Source organism: Aspergillus pseudoviridinutans (assembly GCF_018340605.1).
Source record: "Aspergillus pseudoviridinutans IFM 55266 DNA, scaffold_6, whole genome shotgun sequence".
Lineage (NCBI taxonomy): Eukaryota > Fungi > Ascomycota > Eurotiomycetes > Eurotiales > Aspergillaceae > Aspergillus > Aspergillus pseudoviridinutans.
In genome coordinates this window covers 847,458-859,114 of record NW_025091286.1, presented here as the reverse complement: position 1 = coordinate 859,114, position 11,657 = coordinate 847,458, and the positions used below count along the sequence as shown (strand labels likewise).

Sequence of the window (11,657 nt, the reverse complement as noted above, 5' to 3'; positions counted from 1 at the left end):
ATTAGCGGAGTTGGGGTTTGCGTTGTTTTGAGATCCAGGTATTTGCATTCATTAAGATATTGAATTGTGCCAGGTGTCGAATTGTCAGAAGCGTTCAAGGGTTGATTGATTGATATTATTTTGCATCCACGTACCCCAGTCCGTCTTCTTGTTTTGTCACTCTGCTATGTGGGAATTTACTGCGGGTTTGTAAATAACGACAGGAATATACGACTTACGACCAATGATGAACATATTTTCAGTCCTACAAGTTCTGATGCCATTTACTAAGGTATTTTGACTAGCAGGACCATCTATCAAACATGGTACTCTGATTCATAGCAAGTTACCAAAAATCTCTCACCAGGACATTACAAGCCGAGCTATCTACGCCCTTTCAACCCTTGTCTCAACGACMGTCTCGGCGTCCTTGTCGGTTGTACTCATGGCCCGCTCGGCATCGGCCACCTTGCTATTCTCGGCGGTCGTGACGCCGAACAATTCGTCCATTTTCTCGAGCGAGAGACCTATTCTCGTCAGCATGAACTGTTTGATACATGATGATTGGGGAGGAAGGGTTGGGGGGAGTTACCCTTGGTCTCAGGGATGAAGAACCATACGAACACGCCCATGGAGAGACAGAAGCAGGAGAATATGATGTACGTTCTTTGACCGGTTAGCACACTTCACCTTTGGGGGAGAGGATTCTGGGGAGGGAGAGCGGTACCCGTAACCATTTGCACCGACGGTAGCAAGCATATTAGGGACGGCGCGGGCGACGACAAAGTTGAAGAGCCACTGGGTGGCAGCAGCGAAGGAGACGTTCAGGCCTCGAAGGCGGGCGGTGGGGATCTCGGAGACGTAGATCCAGCAGACGGGCCCCCAGCCGAACTGGAAGCAGGCGGCGAAGAGGAAGATGCAGACGAGGGCGACGTAGCCGGCGGGGATGACGGGCTCGCCGGCCTTGGGGGGCGCGATGCGGACGTACAGGCCGATGTAGAGCATGGTCAGGCCCTGGGCGACGGAGGTCCAGAGGAGGGAGCGGCGGCGGCCGAGGGAGTCGGCGACGAAGACAAGGAAGATGGCGCAGCCGACCATCTTGACGATGCCGTAGACGCCTGTGGCGAAGAGGCCGGTTGCGTTACCCGTGACGCCGAGGTTCTTGAAGATCTGGGGTGCGTAGTAGTTGATCGCGTTGGTGCCGGTCATCTGCTGGCAGACCATGAGGAAGATGCTGATGAGGGCGCGCTTGCGGTTCCCCGGGATCAGCCACATCTCCCGCATGAGGTCCCAGGGGCCCGAGCCGCCGATGAGCTGGCGCTCGTGCTCGAGCTGCGCGACGATGTCCTGGAACTCGCGCTCGACGTAGGGGTGGGTGGGGGGCAAGTGGCGCACTTGGGATAGTGTGGCGCGCGCCTCTTCCCAGCGGTCCTGGCGGGCAAGCCAGCGGGGAGACTCGTTGCACAGGAGCATACCGACCAGGAGGAGGATGGCGGGAAGGGCCTGCATGGCCAGTGGGACGAGGTACATGGCCGAGCCACTGATGTGCAGCAGGGAGCCGTAGTTGATCCAGAACGCCAGCATGATACCCATGGTGATGAAGAGCTGATACAGTCCGGTCAGACCGCCACGGATGGCACGAGGAGCGTTCTCCGACACGTAGAGGGGGTTGATCATCGAGGCGAAACCGACACCGAAGCCGTTGATCAGTCTGCAAAGAGGGAAGAATTCAGCGAAAGCTGCTCACCAGTGTTACAAAGGGGCGCGGAAGCCACTCACCGTCCAATGTACAGGGCTTCCAGGTGGCCACTGGCGGCGACCTGCATGATCACACCAAGGATCGCCATAACCGACGCCGATATCAGCCCAGGCTTTCTTCCCCAGCGATCAGCCACCTGCGAAGCGATGAGGGCTCCAAAGAAACAGCCCGCTTGCAGCGTGGACACAATATTGGCAGAAAGATTTGCCTGGTCGACCGAACTCAGGCCGTTCAGGCCATATTTTCTAGTGACAGTTAGAACGTGCTCTCCATGGTTATGTTTTCGGCAAGTAGACGCACGCCATGAAAGGTTTCATTGTGAGGACACCGCCAATGATACCTGTTTCCATCCCGAAAAGCATACCACCAAAGCATGCCTGCAAACTCGTCAGCCTCTATATTCGGGAATATTGTAGGACGACTGACCGAGCAGGCAAGCATATACACTCTCCACCCATAGATTTCCTTGGGGTCCTCTCGTATCGCCTCATTGTGGACGAGCTTTCTGAGGATGGCAGACATGTTGACGACGACAATAGGCCCGTCAGCAGAGGTAACGGATTAACGAAGAGAAGTAGATATAATCTGAGACAGCTGAACTACGTCTAAATTCCCACGCTCATCCCTGACAAGATGGTTGAACAAGACTCCCGTAAGCGAAAACCAAAGGTAATTTTAGATAAAAGAGTCCAGGGATGGCAATGATTATGTGTCTATTTACCCCAACAGACATGCCGATCGACCAACCGATCTGGTAATGTATATATAACCGACGGTGTCTGATATCAGTAACTGTCACCCTGCAAACGTGTGGGTAATATGACAGCCAGCCACGGAAAAAAAGACGACCAGCGCGCTGGAATCTTTCCACGAATTACAGCAGATGATGGGCAGTCCAGGTGAAGATACCTCAGATGCCGAGAACGCCTGGAGCTCGTGGTTAGGACGGGTTGGACGGGGAAAAATGGAGGTCAGAGGACAAGGGTGTATGTCCGTCTGGGCAATGGTAACCTATCGGTTTTGGTAGGATGATAGCGACATGCTGTTGCTCACTTGGCCAGACTAACTGGTAGACAGGATCTTTGACCCTGTCCTTTGCGTGATAGCCGATGGTCAGCATGAGGGACAATAACCGGGGAATGTGGTGGTTGGTCTGCGACGATGGGGTAGTGTGGGGGTCAACAACGAACGAGGTGGAATGATGAGACTCCACAAGCTGTTTAGAGCTTGATTCCAGTCTGGGGATTGCTAGTCGATGCCCCGAGTCACTCATGGCACCTGATTTAAAATCATGAAGGATGGTCAACGCTCGATGCGAATGGTGGAACGGCGAGGATGTGCCAAGCAGAAACGCGGAGGGGAAGCCGAAAAGCAACAGCAAAGTTTGCGGGGAAGGTAGGAGCCGATCAGCGTGGATTCGACTTGTTCGAGACGAAAGGTTGCATCTAAGCCGCTTTAGTGCGGCAGGTCGGCTCACTTGGCTGAAGCTAGTGAGTGGGTGATTTAGCCAGAAACAGTTCATTCATCCGGTGCTGGCCATTGGGCAGCATTGATATGAAGTAATCTACACGTCTAGGTAGCTACCCGTCTTATCATGCAATGCTGTTAATCAGTTTCATTTGGGCCTTCCACCCCGGGGATAGATACTGGAGTGATGCAGATAGATACTTTATGGAAGCTCGGAGTAATTCGTCGCGACCCTTTGCTTGGCATTTCAATCCTGCTTCCCCATGATCTGCCTCAGTTTGTTCGGAATGTCTGGGATCCGTTCCCATTTCGCGCGCCATTTCTCCTGCCAGTCGTCGCCGTTTCCTTCAGCTGGCAAGGCGAACACCGCCGTCGCGAACCAAGTGTCGCTCCCGGGGCTGAGCTTCGATCCCAGCGAAGGGAGCAGAGTACGACCGTAGATCAGATTCGAGTTGGCATCTGCCAGTACTATCCTCCCTTCTCGATCCACATTCGACTGAAGCTCCAGGATGCCAACGGCGCCGACGGATGAGACTGTGAGCGCCCGCCGCGATTCCTTCAAGGTACCTTCGGTTGAGCCTGGTGTGAACGGGCCGAGAATGCGGCCGTTGTCGCTGCGACAGCCGTAAATTGCGAACGCCCCTTCGTTAACCAAGAGTTCGCGCTCTGTTCTCACCCGGTGAATGCGAAGGTGCCAGTTTTCGGTCTCCTCGGTTGGAGGTATGAGCCATGTATCGACTTTAACGTCCTTCCACGGCTTCCAGCCGGAGACGAGCATGGGAACATCATCAAGCCATTCAAACCGGGCATTTAGTGCCAATCTTCGTGTCTGCCAGATATCTCCCCCATCGTCAGAGAGAGCAAGCATACTATCTGGTGCGTGCTGTTCTAACTGATAGGAACCAGTGGGAACAGAATATCCAAACGAGGCGCTGTAGGCAAACTTGCCGTATTTGGCCTGTGTAGCTTTCAGGGGGTAATGGCAGGCCTGACCGGACGACAGCAGGAACCAGTGTCCACCACGATGGACCATGATGTGCTTGGGGTATTCAAGGGCTGCGACGGCCGGAAGGGAGGCAGTCGGGTAGGGTTCCTCCTGCGCTGCCCAGAAGGGATGCGATTCTGGCAACACCAGGGGAACAAATGACAGACAACACCAATAAGGAGATCCAGGAGAATTGTAGTTTTCTGTCAAGTACATGTTTGCGTAGGAGTATCCCAAGTTCAATGTCCCGTCACTGTTGAAGATGTCTTCCTGGGTAGCCCACCAACGGAAATGGCGCAGCAAGATGCCTTTGACCACTCCCCAGGTCAATGGAGCAGGTAGCTCAACGTCTGCAAAAGCCAGTGCACCCCAGAATCCGACCATAGCAAACCGGTACGTCATCGAGCGTCCAAATGGAATTGCACTGCCTGATCCTGGTCAGCACCACCGGTTCTCCAAAATAGGAGTGGAGACCAACCATTTGGACTGAAATAATGGACAAAGTCTTGAGCATATTGCCTCGCACGCTCGCGGTATCTCTCAGCGCGAGATTGGTCAAAATCACCAGCCAACTTGGCATACAGCAGTTGTAGAAATTGGATGGCAAAGGAGCCCGAGTAATAATCCATCTGGTGATGGCTCTTGGGGCCATCATTACTCCAGCCCGCGCCAACGTGGAATGTATCCAGATGATCCATATCTGCCTCGATACGCGCAAGCGAGTAAGGGGCGTTATTCCTCCGCAGACCCAGGTTGGCAAAAACCCGGAACCACAGCCTGTACGATAAGGTGAGAACAAGCCCCTAAACACTTCTGTAATTAAAGACCTACCAATTGGTATTTGGCATCTCGCGCGCATTGATCTGCGCCAGCCAATTCGCAATATTCTCCTTCTGCTTGTCCGTCAACGGATCCCAGAAGACGTGAGGAGCAACTGCCAACGTAAATCCGATAGGACACATCTCCACCATGCGCTGGTCCATATCCTCAATGTCGCCCCAGTACTCCGGACTGTTGGGATCAGTCCCGCTGATAAAGCCCTCGCGCCAACGAGCTGCCTCTGCATAATCATAACCTCCACCCAGCAACGAACCCAGGGCCCAAAGGGGTCGCGCAAAACCCTCGATCTGGGCTCCACCTTCATCGAACCGGGTCGTTGACGAGCCGATCTTCACACGACTGCAGCCGGGTGTGAAGCGCGGGATGAGCGGGTCGAGCAACGCTCGACATGCGTCTTGGAAGTCGCTGCGCGTGCGAAAGGCAGACCGACTAAAGGCCTGGGTAGGAGTCTTTCCATTTGCGTGGACGGACATTGTGATCGATTGACCTGTTTGGGGGGTTAGGATAGAGACAATGCGAGAAAAGTCTCGTCAGTGCCGCATGACATCGTCGCCTCAGCACCTGAAGGTGCCAGTTCCTGTTTATATCTCATTTGCATGGCGTTGTTCTCCTAATGACCTTTTGAGGAGGGGCAGGTGGGCTGGCGATCGGGGTTCGGAATCAAGTCCGATACAACCACCTTGAGGGGTAAATGGTCTGACAGCTTTTAGTGATGGAGAAATCGCTGCCTCAGATGAAGTTTGTTCCATGGATAGTACAGTGTTTGTCATTTGCTGTTGTTATTGGATGGGTAAATGGGAGGTGCAGAGATGCTCAACGTAGAGTCGGGGTCAATTTAGCCGAAGTGGATGTGGTTAACGGGGTACTCCCTCTACCTTGAGCTCCGGATCATCCAGTTTGGAACAAACAATAATTCTCAAGATATTTTAATATTCTCACTGGCAACTCTTCCATAGCCTTTAGCCATGGACTAGTCTAAGGGTAGAATAAGCTTTGCAGTGCCCTCAAGTACAACCCCAGGACCGATTGGTATGATGTTGACTTGCATGCTGCTGAATTGGAGAAGTTTATCTTGATTGTCCGAGAGCCTGTGCTCCAGCTTCTTCGCTTGTGAACAGTGGGGAGAAAGCAACAGCCCTTGAGATGTTGATCTTTGGGAAGAGGATACCGAAACGACTCTTCTGGATCCTGTTCACGGAGTCTAACTGGAATAAAATCGATTGGATCTCGAGCGCAAGACGCGAGAGGGACAACGGCTTATGAAAAACCATCATTGACACAGACTAGGAAATAAATGCTCGCGATGGACTTTTAGAAAGTCTCGACTTGCGGCTCATCTTACTAACCGTCTGGACCTGTCACTATGAGGAGTCCCCCAAAGTTGTGGTCAGTTAGATACTGAGCAAGACAGGTTCAATCTCAGGAAATACAGGCCCCTGACTCAGTATGAGGCTTCCGAAACCAGTCGTGCCGATAGAGCTCTGTCGACCCTAGGACAATATGACTCGTTAGTCATTATCTGTCGAAATACAATATGGAGAAGAGACATGATTACTCCTTTATTGACAATTGTGCTTCTTGACTACGCACCGACAAAGATGAATGGAATTGACCATGCATACTGCACGGCCATCCAGACCGGTCCACAGACCTGAACCTGTTGTCTTGATCTAATGGTCAAGGCTTCGACTAGGGTGCATATGGGATTTTGTCTGCATCAATAGCATGGCTAGCTTATTGGCGGATGCCATTTGAGTTATGTATTTCATAATTGAGACTGATCTGCTAGGAGCCGCAACAATGGCAAAAGCACTGTAGATATGTCACATCAGCAAGATACAATGACAGTCGGTATGTTCCGCTGTGATACAGATCAAATGGATGTATCATCAAGATGCGAGAGGAGATGACAATGTACTTGAAGTTTTGAACCCCCCTGGGCCAGAAGATATAGTACCTAGAACTTAGTCTGCGTGAGTCATTGGTAAGGATAAACAATCTAAATCATCCGGAACAAGCACGGCACTTTGTCATTATATCGAGTAGAGTCATCGATATATCCCAATCAAGATGATTTGAAATTAGTTCCCTGGCTGCAAGCGCTTTTCGTAAATCAGGATGTTTCAAGACTGTTTCATACACTCTGGATCTATGCTACGGCAACTGATTTAGTAGTGCACCTGAGACCCTGCACTATCGGCTCTGAGATTTACTAGGCAGACTGTCCCCTGAGTCAGTCGGTTCGGTTCTAAGGAGTAAGAAGTACAATCTACACAAGTACGCTGCTGCTTGTTGTTGAGAATTTGGATATTTGTGGCATGGCCAATTAATATGTTTACAGGATTATAGGTACATGATTGATGCTTAAGAGTGACAAACAAAACTGCTCAAGTTAACCATTCTATGGAGTATTATCTGGAACTCTGGATCTAACTATAACTGTGTAGATACTTTCTATGAAACTTTTCTTTGCAGTGCTGATTCTCTGAAGGAGTAATATCATGCCTGCGTGCAGTATGGATGGACCAGAACTTGGACTGTGCCATGATCAGTGAGCACAGTGCCTGCCAAGTTGTGGGAAGTTCACACTGACACTGTGGCGATGCTTCGTTGATATGTAAACATCAGGGAGTAGACTAGGGAGGAATAATCAGCGTAGTCAACTCAAATGTCCCAGTCAGTTCCGTCTATATTCCAACTGATTCTTGCCCGCGAATGGAGTCAGATGACGCAGCCCAATATTGAGATGGGATACGTAGGTAATTGCTCAAATTTAAGATGGGGATTAGTTGCCAGCTGCCAAGGTCTTTGTTCCATGGTTGAGCAGAGACAATGTTCACCATGAACACTAACCACCCAATCTGAGTGGTGGATTTTTCTTTTGACGCCTTCAACCAGCAGATCGGAAATCATCCTGCTCCCCGGTCGCGGAGAGCTTCTTTCTGCCTTGTCCAGTAGGGTGCGACCCCGAGCAATTTCAATTTTCAAGTGGTTGGACCAGTATACAGATGGAAATGGAACTCGGACATTTGGTCCTGGATGATTTTTGGATCCTCTGGGTGGGAAAGCGACTCTACCGTCCAAACTCCAACCGTGCGTTAGTCTTGTCTACTAGTTAATTGATGAGGAAAGCTGGCATTTACTCCCTAGTATCAAGATGAAACAGCTAATCGTTGTTTAAGCCGAACTTTTGAACATGCTGGCATTTGATACCTCTCTTCTTTTTGTTTATCTACAAGGAAATTCAAGATTGTTGACTTACAATAAGTGGGAATGGGAAGAATAGCGGATGTAATTATGTACAAAGTTGGTGTTCATGATAGGATACTTAGTATTATTGCATAGTTCGGACATTTTCTCGTCCAGAATGAGCCATACTGAACTGCCGAACCTCGGGACGGTATATCCAATGTACCTACAAAGGATCAAAGGATCAAAGATCAGGCAACAAAATCATGCCCAAAACGTTAATTAATTAAATCAATCAATCAAAGGATCTTAGAGGAATAGATTATATATTAATATGTTCAACCGAGAATAAGAAGTGGTCAGTTCGACCGGAGGAACCGAGCCAGCAACAATGAACAGCCACAATTGCATCCTTCTGCAGGCAGAGTCTGCATGGGGTAGATAGAAGATGCTACTTGTCCTTTACCATTATAACCATCAATTATTGACAGGCATTCCGGAGTACAGTACAGATGTTCGAGTTGATGGATAACAATCGCATGTTGATAGATGAGAATTGCCGGAGCTTGGATTCCCTAAATGGAACCAAACCAGGCCATGACCAAGTGTTTACTCCTGGAGACATCCGAAGTTTAAGGACAGCGAAGGTGTTGATAATATGTCTTCGGATTACAACCTTCGACGATTAGTGTTGAATTTCTCGGAGGCAAGGCAATCCCGAGGACCGCTCCGTAGGTCTTAGCAGGAATATCCCCACAAATAAGCACTACTATTTAACATCAACTCATCATGTCGTAGTATCAAAAAGACGACGATGAAGATCCTAGATAAAATCACAATTGATGAGTCGACAAAGCAGGAAATGCGAGGCAAATGACTAGCGCTTGACAGAAAACGCTCCGGGATCGACGGTCGGCTCCCGGGGAGTGGCAATCCTTGCTCCATTGTGCAAAAGCTCGCGGGTCACTTTGATGAGGACTAGTCAATGGTCTCCATCTTTTGGGGAAGACCAGAGTATTAGTCTAGGTGCAGATCTTAGATTCTATCTATCGCTGTCGCTTGAATCTGATCCGTGCTTATTTTCCGAATTAGGGTGTTATAGCAGGATATCACGTCCATTGATGCGAAAGGCATGCAGTATCTAGGAAATACCCTAGTTGGGACTTGAATTGATTCCGATTTGATAGATACATCTGACAGGTCAAAAATTTTAGTTTCTAGGAACGCTGGAATCAGTAGGGCGACAAGCAAGGGAATCCGGGGACTAACAAGCTTATTAGAGTATTTGCCTGCAGGTCATCCAGAAAGGTAAAGACCCTAAGGGGCAGTTGAGACTCACTGATCAACACAGTACGTAGTCTTTTGGAGCAGTCAAAGACTAATACGAATAGCTTTTGAGGCCTGTCTGAGATTTTCCGTCTACCGATGCTCCTTAAGGTAGCTTAGGAAGTTACTATCTTCACATGGTTACATAGACTGTTGTGACGCGCGGTCCGAATCGGCCCAGCATATGCGAGTCCCTGCATTGTAGTAAGTTTTAATTAAAATCTGTCTGCAGAAAAGACAGTGTGGAATTACATCATATGGTGTTTTCTGATAGAAATAAAGTATGATGATACCAAGTGGTATAGGTGGATAATTTCTTTTTATCCTTTGTTCTCAATTCTTCAAGATGATCAACAAAGAAATTGAAGAACCATTGTACCATTATTATTATTATTATTATTATTGACTATTTGTCTACTCCGTACGGAGTACTCAGGGGTGCATGAGCATCTCATGATCTCCTATTATTACGATTATTTACCTGATAAGTACTACCTCTCTAGTACCAAAGTAGTGACCCACTGTTGGTCTCACTGGATCCGTGGCTTTCCTGTTCCTTTGACTTTCCATAGGAAAATTCGCGTGCAGTTTCCTGCCCCACTGACGCCCTCTCTCTGCACTTTTACTGGTAGAGATTGCGAGTTCCCTTCGCTTGGTGAATTTTAACCTTTGTACCTTTTCCTCTGGTGTTCCGAACTAGAGACTTTCGGGAATTTTGATGATGGTGGAAATGATCAACTGGGAACTTCCTCCGTCGTTAGTCCAAACTGGCTCTGCAGAGTTAGTCCGTTCCCCTTCCTCTCTCTTCCTCTCTCTGTCTACCCATCGAATTATTGTCTAGTCAGCCATCCATCATATCATATTTTTATTGCCGCATCCCAAATTATTGATACTACGTACTCCATATGGGCTAAATTTCCATTCCCTCTGACTATCCCGTGAGATCCAATCATCATCTTCAGCCCCATCGACTATCAACAGCCTCCTGAACACCGGCCCGGACAGTGTCGCAAAAAAAGTCGCTTACCATCCAGGATATCTCCAGGTTCCAGGCTCTTCCTGATCCTAACCCTTTTACCCGATCATACATTATTATTCTTTAAGGCTAGGTATGGTATCACTCTCTCACACTTTCTCACATGTCTCTTTTGATCTCTTCCCTATTCTCAATTGTCTGCCTCTGCCTCCTTAGCCCTATCATTTTATCCCTGAAGCTTCAACTACGAGCAATAGTCTGTGGTCTTCCCTGACCCCTGGTCAATTTCTTCCCAGAATTCAATCCGTTCATCGGGACTTTCTTTCCTCTCCTCCCCACTCGTCCTAACTTTCTTCTGGTTCTTCTCCCCACTTGATTCACCTAAACAGTAAATCTCTCCTACCTGTCTACGCCCCCCTTCCCCTCAATCGCACTACCACCATCATCACCGCTACGTGGAACTATTGATACTTGAAACTTGACATTCTCGTTTACTCATGATTCTCCTGTTTCCCCAGGAATAGCCTCTCCCCTTTCCGTGGTCCATGTGGAAACATCATCGACCGTCTTCCAGATCGGATTCCAAGTCTGGGAACGTCGATTCAGGCCATCTAAATTTGTCCGAGTTTGGCTTCTTTGGTCGCTCCAAAAAGAAATCTCCGCTTTGTGAGTACTACCCTACTATCTTCTACAATCCTTGGAAGCCTCTTGGGTGGCTTTTGTCTCTGTTTTTCCCTCTCTCTCTCTTCGTATTTGCAATTCTTTTTCGATCTCTTCACACATTTCCCTGAATTGTAATTTTTTTTCTGCGTCAATTATACGACTGCCTAGTATAATTTACTACTACATCGGAACTTTATTCCCCTTTTTCCTCTTCTGCTCCCCTCCCTTCATCCTCTTGTCTCCTGCGTTGTCAATCCCAACCATATTCGACACGGGGAAATCAAGCAGTCGAGAAGTAGTGGCATCACCGGACCCTCAATCGTCGTCTTTGTTGTTGCCATTGGTGTCCTCACTGAAAGTCGGACCAGCGGACCGTTTCGACCACTTACTGACGAGTATCTGCAACCTTTTGCGTCACTTGCAGATTTCCCCTCCCGGCCAGAGCCCCCCTCGCGTTCGCCTCTAAGGAGCTT

General features: G+C 49.0%; 2 protein-coding genes across 2 annotated transcripts; both read right to left on the bottom strand.

Moving 5' to 3' along the window:
• Positions 1-366: 366 nt before the first annotated feature.
• Positions 367-2,260, bottom strand: Asppvi_008743 (sugar porter family MFS transporter; the record flags this gene model as incomplete). Its single annotated transcript, XM_043304608.1, has 6 exons — positions 367-506; positions 572-645; positions 707-1,690; positions 1,759-1,983; positions 2,039-2,115; positions 2,165-2,260. The coding sequence occupies 6 exons, from the start codon at positions 2,258-2,260 to the stop codon at positions 367-369; spliced, it is 1,596 nt and encodes a 531-aa protein (XP_043160543.1).
• Positions 2,261-3,452: 1,192 nt separating this feature from the next.
• Asppvi_008742 (glycoside hydrolase family 154 protein) lies at positions 3,453-5,503 on the bottom strand (the record flags this gene model as incomplete). Its single annotated transcript, XM_043304607.1, has 3 exons — positions 3,453-4,618; positions 4,669-4,967; positions 5,022-5,503. The coding sequence occupies 3 exons, from the start codon at positions 5,501-5,503 to the stop codon at positions 3,453-3,455; spliced, it is 1,947 nt and encodes a 648-aa protein (XP_043160542.1).
• Between the last annotated feature and the right edge of the window lie 6,154 nt (positions 5,504-11,657).